Below are 14,071 nucleotides of genomic sequence, written 5' to 3'. Positions count from 1 at the left end.
TTTTGCAAATTTGTGATGAAAAGGTTTCTTGAAAAATTTTTGGCACTTGATTACTTTGTTAATGTGAGCGCATATTATTTGTTGCGTATCATGCCTATACAAGTGAATGTTCAAGAAGGTTATTTGCTTATTGTTCAGCTGAAAAGCTTGGAATAATTCATTGGGTGATTGTACTACGTCCTCTGTTTGTAATTGGCTAACTATAATATTAGTATTAGCTGTATAGTGCAAGGAAGCTCTGGGCTGTTGATGCACTGACCAAAAAAAAAAATAATAATAATAAACCATTTACCAGCCTAAGCCTCTTCTGCCTGTGATTGAATTTATGGCTTCTAGTTCTGGAATTGCTTAACTAAAAATTTCGTTCTTGTTCATTTTACTTTTACCTCTCAGAGCTAGATATACACTTCAGTCAGATCTCTTCTAAAGTGTTTCCAAGTTCTGCAACCCACGTATTGAAGCCTTTCCCCATGTGGGTGCCCTTTTGCTGATCTTGCCGATCTTTGAACCCTTTCAAGAAGCTGTCTTTCTTTAGGCGTGGTTTGCATACTCGAATGGAACAAAATTTCATTCAAAGAGATCTTTAGAAATTCCTCCACGGTGTTCTTTTTTTTTTTTTTTTTTTTCCATCCTTTGGAAGCCAACCTCTGAATTCTCTAAATGGGTGGCAAGTGATAGTATATCAAGCTTAATGTCCAAGTTTGCAGACAATACAAAGGTTGGCAGGGTTGTTAAGGACACTAATGACAGTATGCTGCTGCAACAGGATTTAGAAAAGTTGAGCAGATGGGCTGAGAGGTGGCAAATGAAGTTTAACATTGACAAATGTAAAGTACTATGGGAAACAGTAACCCCAGAATAACGTATCAACTCTGTGGTACTACACTGACAGTAGTAGAGAATGAAAAGGACCTGGGGGTAATTGTGCAGGCAGATTTCTGAGCAGTGCACATACAGTGCTAGAGCAGCTCACGGGGTCTTGTCAACGATATACAATAATTTTTGTTATCTGGGATAAGGAGGTAATTATCCCTTTGTATAAGGCAATGGTCAAGCCACACCTTGAGTACTGTATACAGGTCTAGAGGCCTCATTTTAAGAAGGATGTAGAGCTGTTGGAACAAAACGTTGCTCTTACGAATAAAGACTTAAGTTTTGCAAATTAACGTCTGGAGATTATGCACCTGCAGTGTATAAAGCCTTGAATGGTTTGAGCATGCTCAATGCTGATGGGATTTTTCCTCTTGGTCAGAATAATCACCTGAGAGGGCATAAATTCAAATTGAGGAAAAACAGATATAGGATAGATGTGTGGAAGTTTTCATTTAGCCAGTGGATAGTTGGTTGGTGGAATGGGCTTCCATCCTTTGTTGTGGAAGTTGATAGCCTAAATAAATTTAAGCCTGAACTGGACAGGTATTTGGAACGAACAGAGGGGTGAAATGGGAGAGGGTTTTTTTTTTTTTGGCTGATGCCGCATAAGCTTGCTTTCTTGCTTCATATGCCTCTACTAATGCTAAAGTGTCCAAAACCACAGTACTGTTACAGCAGCAGAAAGTATAGGTTTTTTAGATTTTGTATTGCATGCTCTGTGTCCCATGGACCACAGAGCATGCAGACTCTTCATCTGAAAGTCAGAAAGGGTTTGCAGACAAAGTCTGGGGGGGGGGGTGATCTACGAATGTGTAAGAGAAATGTGAAACTGAATGCTGTGGCTGTGCAACATACACTCCCACCTAAAAGTTTGGAATCATGATAAAAACTGACAGAATTCCAGTTATTGTAATTATTGCAAATAAGATAGTTTATTAGCCGTTTATAATAGATTGCGCTAAAAGAAAAGCCCAATATACCGGAAAGTGCAAATTGTTTTTGTTTTTTGGTCATGACCTCCAGAAACGTGCTTTAGAAAAATATCAATAAGGCATTCAAAATTGATTCTTATAACGGAACAAAAGGTTAACGATGAAAGTGCAGTGCAATTTCCATTATAAAAATCTCTTTTAGAGAGATAAATAGCTTAGTTATATAGCAAAAATTTCAACTTCCAAGGTGTTGGAAAAAATTACCAAAAAAAAAACCATGTTATTGGGTTCACATTACGATATTTTCACAATACCTCCATTTATCCCTACAGATGCAAAATGTTTCCATATTTTTTTCAGTTTGCACCGGCTGGAAAACACTTGTGTAAATCGAATTTGCGTAAGTCCAATATTACGCAAGTTGGGGAGTTCCTGTTTTTGTAAAATTAATGTGTCCTGGTTTACATAAAGGACAAAGACTTAATTCACAATACAGTGAATTGCATGAATTTCAAATTTTCTTTATATTCTATTAAATGTAAAAGCTTGTTATGTGTATACATATAGTACTATTCAGAGTTATTCTAGCATTATACAAATTAGTATATTTGGTATATTACTGGGCTATAGAAATACCATAAAATGTTACAGAAACAGAACTTAACTTTAAGTTTTTAGGGGGGAGAGAGAGAGAGAGAGAGAGAGAGAGAGAGAGAGAGAGAGAGAGAGAGAGATCGATCTTTATTGCTCATCACGGCCATAAAGCCAGGGGTTTACAGCCTCCCGATACTTCCAGGATACTTGAACAATTATTTATAAAATTAAAAAAGGTAACTATACAAATGAAAACATATTTCAATACAAAAGAGAACTCCTTACAAGAGTTAGGCCTGATTGAGCTGGCTTAACATAGAGATAAAAGCACCAGCTGAATCAGAGAGAAGCAAGGTACAGATCAGTCAATGCTGATTAGTCCTGCTAGTCATAATTTTTTTCCGATATGTCTGGTCAACGGCAAAATTGTTTGTGTTTGCTTGAGCATCTGCTGAGGAAGGAACCTGTCAGAGAGATGGAGCCGTGCTGAATGCGGGTGGAGCTCGAGATTGGCCTTAAGGGCAGCAGGGGAATCCTCCATCCACAGGTATCCCAGAATGAAGGTGTTGCAATTATGCCAGTTATCATCTTTGTTGCTAGGAGGCATTGGTCCGTTGATTAAGGTGGGAAGCTGTGGAATCCCGAGAGAGTCTGCAAACTGTGTGGTACGAATCAGCGCTGGAAGGTTGTGCCTACTTTAGGAGCCAGAATTCTGCTGCAAATAGTGGTTTGTTTATTGACGGTGCCACTGAGGCCAAAATTTCAGCAGCATAGAGTAAAGGTGGAAAGATAACTGTTCTTATGTACTTTGCAGTCGTCTTTTTATCAGTGACATAGGAGATGTTTTTGCTATCCACCAGAGTCTTGAAGCACATGTGAGGAGCATGTCTAAGTGGGCGTCAAATCAAAATTGGAGATGGACACAATTGGGATGAGGGTGTTGCTGACTGAAGGCTGGAGAGATGGAGTTTGCTTCGGTGAATACATCATGAATTCAGACTTAGCAGGATTCATCTTGCCCGAACTGGCAGAGGTAAGATGTGACTGCTGTGAGTGTGTTGTTAATTTCCGCTTTTTCCAGATCTAGGTCTTGACTGGGGATTGATGGGAGTGAGTATCTTGATATCATCTGCCTAGCTCAGTAGATACCAAGAATGTGCAACCAGTGGGGAGATGATAGATGAAAATAGAAGACCCGAAAATATCCCTCCTTGTGGGATTCCTGCATGACAGTTCTTGTAAGGGTGCGATCTCCTGTATGAAGCTTTATAACTGTCATGCAGAAAAGGGGGGAGAAAGCATAGTATGTTCCCTGTGATCTGCAAGCGGCATTCCAGGAGAGTGAGAAGTTAGTTTAATGCAGCTTCAATGTCTAAGTAACAGCTAGTTCATGCCTTTTTTCAAATGCTGACAAGATAGTACTCATGGTTGCTTGCAGATTGGTGATCATTGATCTGTTTGGAAGGGAATAGTGAATTTGGGCAAGACCTGCTTAGTGAGGATGGGGAGTAAAGCCTTCTCCAGGAGCTTCAGTAGGCTGGAGGAGTTGGATGTGTCGGTAGTGTTTAGGTTGTGATGGTGACTGAACTTTAGCTAAAGGTTTGATGAGATAGTTTTTCCACTGCTGTGGGAAAATCTTGTTTGAGAGTAACTGGTTGAAGGTAATTAAAAGTGTGAATAATGTACGGACTTAGGCATTTGAGCATGAATTGGGGAACTCCATCGTCACCGGTGGTTGAGGCAGGTAGAAAATTAATGGCTACGAGATCAGCTATTGTTTTGTGATCTGAATGATATTCAACACTTCATGCTGGGTGGGCTCTGTTGGTAGAGCCAGATCTGAGTTTGGCACAGGATTATGGTTAAATCTTGTGACAAAATCGAGCCACAATTCTGGATCAAGTTGAAGAAGACAGTGAAGGTTCACTTTCTTCTATGGAATTTTCCCTTTAGCCAGATCACGGTTAACATACGATTTGATTGCCTGAGATTTCAGGCGGTTGAATTGAGCCCATGCCCTTGAATAAATGATGCGGTCATTGACATTTTGCGACTGTTTCCATGTGCGATGGAGCTGTTGCTTCAGCTGAAAACTCATTTTGAGTTCTGAATTCCACCAAAGTCTTGTATGTGGACTGATTGTGATTTTTTTTTTTTTTTTTTTTTTTTTTTTTTTAAGAGGTAGCATATTTGGCAACAGTGTTGATCCAGTTTATGAGAATATTCACAGCTAATTCTCTGGGTCACAAGTCTCTAAGGTCTCCCAAGGAATGAGAGAGGTGGCTCTGATGCACTTGTCTACATCAAGTAAGTGAGGCTAGTGATGTCAACCTTTTTTATTGCCCTTCTGGCTTCTAACTTGGGGGCTGGTAGATATGCAATCACATGTATTGGGACATGATCAGAGTCAAATGACGTTTCTGCAGTGTAATCAAGGGTGCAAGGGATAGAAGCCGAAACGAGGTCTAAGAGGTTATTCCCCCTGGTTGGTGCTTCATTGACAAGTTGTATGTCAGTACATCTCAAGTGTGCAAGAAGATCCTTTTTCAAATTAAATAGCTGAGGGGGCAAATTGAAGTCACCACAAATTAAGTGAGAAGCTGTGGAATGCAGCTGATTGATTAACCAGTTAGATACTTCAAGGATGATTTGCTGGGAAGGCATTGGGGGTATATACACCACACAGACATCAAACTTCACGAAGTTGTGTCCTAACGTAACAAGGATTTCTTCATAATTGGGCGATTTGCTGGATTTATTATCCAATTGCTTGAAAGCAGATTTCTTGTAAAATATTGCCACGCCTCCAGCTTTGCGCACAATCCGAGATGTGAATGCGACCCCATAATCATCTGGGGCAGCTGCTGCTAGGAAATATTGATCAATATCATTGAGCCAGGTTTCAGTGATGGCAAGCAGGTCAAAATATCCATGGAGCAGAATTTACTCCATGGTGTCAAGCTTGTTCCTAAGACTACGCACATTCTGATTAAAGATGGTGCAGGCAGGTATTCTAGGTGCTTTGATGCAGACGGGTGTTCTCTGACATGGCACTACTCGATTCTGCAGGTTGTGTCTAGGGTGGATGAGCACAGTGATCAGCATATTGGTGTTCTGTGTCTGTGCTTCTGGTTGCAGTAACAAGATCTGTGATTGCTATGAATCAGAGTGCCATTGGTGGAAGTCTTTTCCATTAATTCTATATCACTGCCCTTTGTGCCCAAGATATGGCATAACAAGAACTCCAGTGGGCCCACATTTCAGGATTGAAGAGTGCTTCAAAATCTGTAGCAACTACACCGATCTTAAAGGAGGCATAGGTGGGATATTTCGTGGATAGCTTGGTTACTCACCATTCATTTTGAATTCAGCAAGAAGGTTTTTCACATCATCAGCTGTGGTAGCAGGGGACAGCCTACTAATGAAGACATGAGTCCGCTTGTCCATTGTTCCAGCGTTCGCAATTTGCATCTTGTTCATGATGGTTAGTTTGAACAGCAAGATCACAAACAGGTTTCTTGACGTCATCACAGGACTAATTCATTCCTATTTTATGCTAGTTGAACAGTTAAAACAGTTCTTGCTGAAGTGCGGATTGGTTCCAATAACTTTAAAATTGGGGCTCACTTCCTTAAGAGTTGGATTATGGGTCAGTGTTCTCTCTTCTTTTGTTCCTTGACTTGCAATCATTGCATACATTGTAGTGTCTCTATGGGTCTTTACATTTGATATGAATGTGGTCCCAGTATAATGGTGACCAAATCATTATCCGGTTTCAAGAGTGAGGACCCCATATCTGAGTTTTGTGATCACGAGTAAGTGGCACTTGGCAGGTTCTGCTCCTGATGACTTCTTTGGATCTTCTGGGAGGCAGTATTTCCTGAGTATCTGTTGACATATGCTGTGATTTCAGCATATACGGGTCTAATGCTACGTTCAGGGCACAACTTCAGCTTCACATATTGTAAGAATAGAGGATGGAGATGGAGTCGTGGTAATAAAGATGGGGAGGTTTGGGTAGGAGCTCTCGGTTTTGCATGAAAGTGTCCATCATTAGGATGCTGTTCATGATGGTTAGTTTGAACAGCAAGATCACAAACAGATTTCTTGAGGTCATCACAGGACTAATTCATTCCTCTTTTATGCTAGTTAAAACAGTTAAAAACCGTGTGAGTGAGAGACTCGGTCAAAAACAAGCAATAATCAACCAAGATGTAAACAAAACTTGCATCAATATATGAAAAGGTGACCACATTAATACTGGTCAACAATGATAAAGTTCAGATCAACACAGAAAAGGCATCCAGAAGGAGACACAATCTCCCCAAAACTGTTTTCTGCCTGTTTAGAAGAAATTTTTTGCGCAAGATAAATTGGGATAATAAAGGACTCAAGGTAAATGCAGATTACCTGAACTGCAATTTGCAGATGATATGAGGATTCATTTCCTTAACTTAATTTAGCCGGCATCATTCCGAGTTACAACTTACTTTATTATGGGACAGTGCACGGGACACAATAGATGGGTATGCAGCACTAATCCTTTTCCTTTACAGTAACTTAAAATTAATCCTCTCTGTGTCGGAGAGCACTTAAACACATTTGCACTTACCAGCTTCATGCAGCGAACTGGTGCATTCAGCCTAGTATGATAGTTGGCTGTTCAGAGCTCCTGTAATTTGTTTACTTATCAGAGCATTCAGCCTAGTATTATAGTTGGCTGCACAACACCTATAATGCATTTACTTATGGCATATATTGCTGTGGCATTTTTGTCAATCCAGATTCGAGTTACACCCATGCGAAAACTGTCTGGGGTGCACCTAAAGAAGTTTCACTTCAAAATAACCGAAAGCTTTATATACACACTGTGTAGCACATTGCTTAAATCATTTTTATCTGACTCTACTGCAGTTGCTGATATCTGAAATGCATTCAATGTTCTCTCCAAAGTTTGTACATTTTTTCTGCAAAGCAATCCTGCTGTGCTTAAACATACTATTATGGAAATGAACCCAAACTCAAATGTAACCCCAGTAAAGACTTGTGTGTGAAACTCGTTGAGATTTACAGCATGCGGAATGACATATGTTATTCAAAAACTTCATTGAACCAACTGTTCCAGCTCTTGAAAGCAATAAATTAGAACATACGAATGGTTAATCAAAAATGGCGAATGCATTATGAAATAGAATATGCGTGTTTTCTTTTCTGATTGCAATTTTTACTGCAGGTAAACTGCTATCCTTAACTTAAACTCTCGGGTTATTTTCAAACAAGAGTTAACTTGTTAAATGCTATAATGCAAATCTACCACATTATTAATGTACTTAAAGGTATGAGAGAGAATTCAGACACTAACTTCAAATAGGACATCTACAACAAAGTCAAACATGTTGAAAAATGGATGATAACAAATTCAGTTCCGTGTATGTGTGGTATTCACAAGAAACAGACATAATGAGGATTTGTGTGCATGTTTTTTATTTATTTTTTTTTTATTTGCGATTGTTTGATAGTTTTCTTGAATAAAAAATTCAAGTGAATAATATTTAATTTTTACAATCATGAAGGTGATTCTCTACCTATACTGCAATCATCCGGTTACCACGTTTTATTACTTTTAAGGAAGAAATAGCAAAATATTTCTCAGCACCCTTCACCTCTCTGTTCTCTCCCCCTCAATTCCTTTATCCCACTAACTAATGGTGAAATTGAGAATGAAAAAGACCTGGGAGTAATTGTGCGGTCAGATATGAAGTTTTCTGAGCAGTGCATAAAGGTTGCAAGAGTAGCCCAGAGATAAGGAGGTGATTATTCCATTGTACAAGGCATCAATCAGGATGCATCATTTTAGGAAGGATGTAGAGTTGCAGGAACGAGTACAGAGAAGGGCAATGAGATTGGCAAGTTGAACAGAGGGTTGCTCTTACCAAAGGCTTAATTTCTGCAAATTGCAGTGTCTTGAGACTACGCATATGCAAGGTGATCTGATTGAAGTGTATAAAGCCCTGAATGGCTTAAGCTAGCTCAGTTCTGATGGGATTCTTCCTCTTGCTCAGATTATGCACCTGAGAGGGCATAAATTCAAATTGAGGAAAGATATTTGTAGAATAGATGTGCAGAAATTTTCCTTTAGTCAGCAGATGGTTGATTGCTGGAACAAACTTCCATCTGTTGTGAAAGTAAAAAGTCTAAATAAATTCAAGGCAGAATTAGACAAACTTTTGGAGTGAATGGATGGGTGAAATGGGAAGTTTCTTTTTGCCCTTTTTGCTTGCTTTCTTGCATCATATACCTCTACTAATGCTAAAATCTGTTGAAATTTCTTGTCTAAGGTAAATGTATGGTTTACCTTAGACAAGAAATTTCAACAGATGGGAACATCGTGATGGTGGTTGAATTGTGCATAAAATTGGGATGGCAAGTGTTTGGAAAGCTTAATATAGCCTTCAAGACAAACTGGCCACTCTCTCTCAAACAAAGTTTTTATCAATCTCTCCCCCCCCCCCCAACATATCATTGTGAAACATGGACATTGAATGCCTAAGCTCTACAAAGACTGATGGTGTCACACAGAAGTATGGAGTGCCATACTTCTTTTCGAACATATCCAAAGGAAACCAGAAAACGTGCGTGAATTTTCCAAAAAAACCAAAGTCTAAGACATCATTGAAGAACAAAGTGCTTAAAATGGAAGTGGGCAGGTCACATATCAAGAAGAACTGATGATAGATGGACCAAATTAAATTAGGACTGGACGCTAAATGGCCAAGAAAAAGACCAAAGACGAGGTGGATCGATGAATTTGTAAAATTTGCTGATGTACAATGGCAACAGAAAGCACGAGACTGCAGTTGCTGGAAATTTATTGAGGAGGCCTTCATCCTGCAGTGGAATGACAATGGCTAAAGAAGATGATGATGATATGTTATTTTATTTTAATTCAACAAATGTATTATAATAATATACTTTCATTTCAGAAATCCAGTGCTTGCATATCTGTTGGACATAGCACTGCACAAAATGTGTTTTATGGACTTGTATTTCGGCATATTATGATGCAAGCTTTGTGTGGCAGCTCATTCCTGCGTATAATCTTGCCTGGTCAGACTCAACCTGGTCAAATTAGATTTAGTAAAGACGTATGATGCAAGAAAGCAAGCTTATACAGCATCAGCCAAAAAATCAGATAAACTTCCCATTTCACCCTTTCCAAATAAGAGGATATGACAAAAAAAAAAAAATAAATAAATAAATCAGTAAAAAGTTTAAAAAAAGATCTCCTGCTAAAAAAATAACCCGATGTCCACTTCTCTACCCAACTCAACCTCCTCTCTCTCTCTCTCTCTCTCTCTCTCTCTCTCTCTTGATTTGTCCACTTCATGCATATAAAGTAGTAATTAAATGCTTTAATAGTCAGATATGTAACTTCCTTATATTAAATATTTTCAATAGAGCAAATTTATACATTTTGCAGATCAGTACTACAGATTCCAATAATAACAATACTATGATTTTGTTTAAAATTATATAAGTACCTTACAAAGCAGCATATAAAAGATTGGCAATGGCTACATTCAGGGATACTAGAGGGAAAATGTATTTAATTTGGAATATAGGTAGTGATGGTAACTTTATTTTGTTATTTTTTTTTTTATTCAAGGTTGTTATGGAATATCTAGCTGGTGGATCTTTGACAGATGTAGTTACAGAAACATGCATGGATGAAGGACAAATAGCAGCTGTCTGTAGAGAGGTAAGTTTAAATAAATTTTTTAAATTACAGCTGAACACCCACCATCAAAATATACTTCAGTGAGTGGTAAGAAGTACTTAATTTGTAGGACAAATTTTATTTTACTGTATTTTAAAGAGGAAGGGGGAGCATCAGTTAAAGAGGGCTTTAACATATTTCAGTAAAACTTATTAAAAAAATGTTCTATTCTGATTATATATGGCAGGGGTGGCCAACGAGTCGATCGCGATCTACCTGTCGCTCGCAGATTTAATTTCGGTTGATCCCGATGAATTTTAAATATACAGTCGACCCTTGATTTGTGCACCTTGTGCAATGAAATTTTTGAGATGGTAGATCGCGGCACATTTTGAAGGAAAAAAGTAGATCGCATCACAAATTAAGTTGGCCACTCCTGATATATGGGGTTAATATATAATATGAATAATAAGTAACTCCTATTTTGATTTAGCCACAAAAGCACATATGTACCAACAAGATTTGTGAATTTTGTTTAAGCTTCTCTTATGTTTTCCTAATACAGCCCTACAAAATTCTTAATGCCACAATTAATGTAATTTTTTCTTTAAAGATAATATTCACAGATTGATCATAGTAGTTTCTTATTTAGGAAGATAAATCAATTCTCGGTTAGCTGCATGCATCGATATCTTTCACATGTTTTTTCATCAGCATAGAGTTTAAATGCCATTAAGTAATTTAACATGAATGAAAACCAGATACAACATTGCTTTGAAGACACAAACTTGTGATTGAAGCAAGCCAAAACTAAAGTTAATTGTGCATGTTGAGTGCACATGGTTGCTTGTCCAGTTGGTTTTGGTACTTCATTTTTCCTTGAATAAATAGTTCCCCTGAATGCATGTGGAAATAATGTGTTCTAATTTCTTTCATTGTAAATTGGATTTTGTTCTTTAATGAAGTTACTTGCTTTTTTCTTCAAATACAGTTCCTTGGTGACCTAAGCAAGAGGCATTATTTTGAAAAGTATTGATATATACATATTCTCGTATGTTTACCTGTGTTTTAAGGTAAAACCATTCTATGAATAATGCAGAGTCCATCCATGCTGATATTTTTGAGTGATAGTAAACAAGTAAAGCAATTTATATTTTTAAAAGATCTAGAATTGGTTGATTTACCAACAACAAAAATCAGCAATTTGTTAATTCCAGTTACATTGCTGCAGGTGTTTATTATGATTCTTTCTCTTTGGATTTTTTGTGTTCTGGTACTACAAGCTCTGCTTTCTTTGCAGTATTTAACTTTGGTGTTACATCTGCCAGTGTGATTAATGTCACACGTGATGGAAAACAACATTGCTATTCATTTGAAATCTGTGAAACAATTTGCCAATAAAGTGTGAAGAAGAGGGAAAAAATATGCTTTTCTTTACAAATGTTGAGATAAGTCTTCCTCTGGCTATAGCAGATCATGTCAGCTTCTTATTTAGGAAAATGTATCCAAATTTGGAAGTCGTGAAGAAAAATCTTTCTGGCAGAATAAAGGAAACTGCTGTTTGAATGAAATGGCATCTGATGTGCATAATGGATTTTGAGTGTTCATAAAGTAGACCTGCAGCCACTTGCAAACCATCTTTGAATCTTTCCAGTAATCCCAACATGGTACAGCAAACATCAACTTGTAGATTATACAGTAACCTCTCATGAGGGACAGAGTCAAATGCCTTGCTAAAATCCAAATAAGCTATGTTGAAAGTGTTCCCTACATCCACCTCACGAATAACTATGCCAACATAGCTTTACTGGATTAGTTAAACATGATTTCCCTTTACAAAACCATGTTGTGTGTGTGTGTCCTTCAGAATGCTATTTCTGTCTAAATGTCCATGGATTGCATTCTTAATCATTGCCTCCAAGATTTTCCCCTTCTACTGAAGTCAGGCTAACAGGTCTGTAGTTACCAACTTCACTTTTAGAACCATCTTTACATATCAGCCATATGTTGGCATTTCTTCAATCCAAAGGGATCTCTCCTAAGTCCAGTTATGCCCTCATAACTAACTTCAGTGCCCTCTCTGGCTGCCTCCTTCAAAATTACTGGGTATATGGCATCAGCTTCAGGATCCTTATTTGCCTTTAGGTTCTAAAGCTTTTCTAATAAACAGTCTAATTTCAGAATCACTGTTTACATATGTCTCAGCCTAGCCTCAGCATGAAGGTTCTTCAATAAAGACAGACATGAAACGTCTTTATTGAAGTACCTATTCGGTTTTTCACATCTGTCTGTTGAAGTACCTATTCAATTCACTTAGCAACGTCAACTGGGTTATTTAAGACTTTGTACGCATTAGTACATTCTGATTTGTTTTCTTTGTATTTTTTTACATAAAAAATTTCCTTGTCATATTTTCTTAAATAGTATATTTGTTTTTGTGGCTTCTGTGATTATTGCTTTAAAGGTATTCCATGATTTTAATGTACTCTTCCTTCCTCTACAATCCATCCAATTAATAGATGCCACGTAGCACTTTAAACTCTCATACTCCCATTTTCTGAAACCTGTACCTTTACCTTTTAACTACTGCAGTATCTTTCTTCATCTTCTAACTAACGATTTCATAATCACTAGCACTCGCTTTTCTAGAAAAAACATCCGATGTCACCTGTCCATCTCCTCCAATAATTTGTTTAGTTCTTCCTGGAAGAACAAACCCACTTCTACAACAACCGATGGAAATTTGATTCCAACAATCAACCACCTGCTGATTTGAATGCAAAACTCTGCACATCCTTCCTCAACTTGAATTTATATGTAGTCTGAGCAAGAGGAAAAATGCCATCAGCATTGAGCTTGCTCAATCCATTCAGAGCCTTTAACACCTCAATCAGATCACCTCGCAGAAATCTCCAGATGCTGTAGTTTTCAAAAATGAAGTCTTTCTTGGTAAGACCACTGTTTCGTTTCCTTCACCATTTTCATGCCCTTCTCTGTTCCCCCTTTCAGTAGATCTTCATTCTTCCTAAAATGTAGGCCATAGCCTGTATGCAGTACTCAAGATGGGGCTTAACCTTGTACAATGGAATAATCAACTCCTTATCCCTACTGGTAAAGTTTCTGTTTTCTCATTGACAAAACCCAATGAGCTGTCCTTGTAGCCCCCAGTATTGTTCGTAGACCTTCGTATCTGACTGCACAGTTAACCCCGGATCTTTTTCATTTTCCTCTACTCTGAGTGTAGTGCCACACATTTCATAGGTTAATCTGGGATTACTGCTACCCTTATGCAGCACCTTGCATTTATTTGTCAGTGTTAAATTTCAACTGCCATTTCTCAGCCCATCAGTCTAATTTTTCTAGATATTGTTGCAGTAGCATACTTTAATTACTGTCATTAATCACCCTGCCATCCTTTGTATCATCTGCAAACAATAAGCCTGATATACCTTCATCAATATCATTGATAAATATAGAAAACAATGAGCCCAACCAAGCCCTGGGAAACTCCGTGAAGAGCATTTTCCATTAATATAGCCACTCTGTCAGGCCCTACTCAACCTTCAATTTATACAACAGTCTTATGTGCAACACTATCAAAAGCTTTACTGAAATTCAAGTATATAATATCTAAATCTTCATTATTTTCTCTTGAACAGAGAGTGATATAGCAGATCTTTAATTACTCTTGTCATACCTCTTTCTGAACTGGGGACACATTGCACATCTCCAGTCCATGAGGAGCTTACCTTCTTTGCTGCTGCTGCCCTCAACATAGTTGAAGAGATTCCATCCACCCAAGGTGCCTTTTTTTTTACACTGTGCTTCAACGATTTCTCTCCCACTTTTCTCTGAGTTATCTCAAAACCATTTAGCTCTCTGTTAGAAGTTGAACTTCTGGCACTCCCCCCCCCCCTAAAGAATTCCTCATATGTGAATTGTAGATGGAAAATAC

General features: G+C 38.0%; 1 protein-coding gene across 4 annotated transcripts in view; it reads left to right on the top strand.

Annotated features, from left to right (window-relative positions):
• Window positions 1-14,071, top strand: part of Pak (serine/threonine-protein kinase PAK 3-like protein) — a 251,389-nt gene that overhangs the window by 179,278 nt on the left and 58,040 nt on the right. For all 4 annotated transcript variants that reach the window (XM_090375934.1, XM_090375932.1, XM_090375933.1 and 1 more), the window contains one exon: window positions 10,066-10,158. In XM_090375934.1, coding sequence (XP_090232060.1) covers window positions 10,066-10,158 — 93 coding nt within the window. The remainder of the gene's footprint in view (window positions 1-10,065; window positions 10,159-14,071) is intronic.

This window comes from Mastigoproctus giganteus, chromosome 6 (genome assembly GCF_048544385.1).
Source record: "Mastigoproctus giganteus isolate SK-2022 chromosome 6, ASM4854438v1, whole genome shotgun sequence".
In the NCBI taxonomy this organism is placed as follows: Eukaryota; Metazoa; Arthropoda; class Arachnida; order Uropygi; family Thelyphonidae; genus Mastigoproctus; species Mastigoproctus giganteus.
Note: the sequence above shows the minus strand (reverse complement) of the source record. Positions and strands in the feature narration are given on the sequence as shown.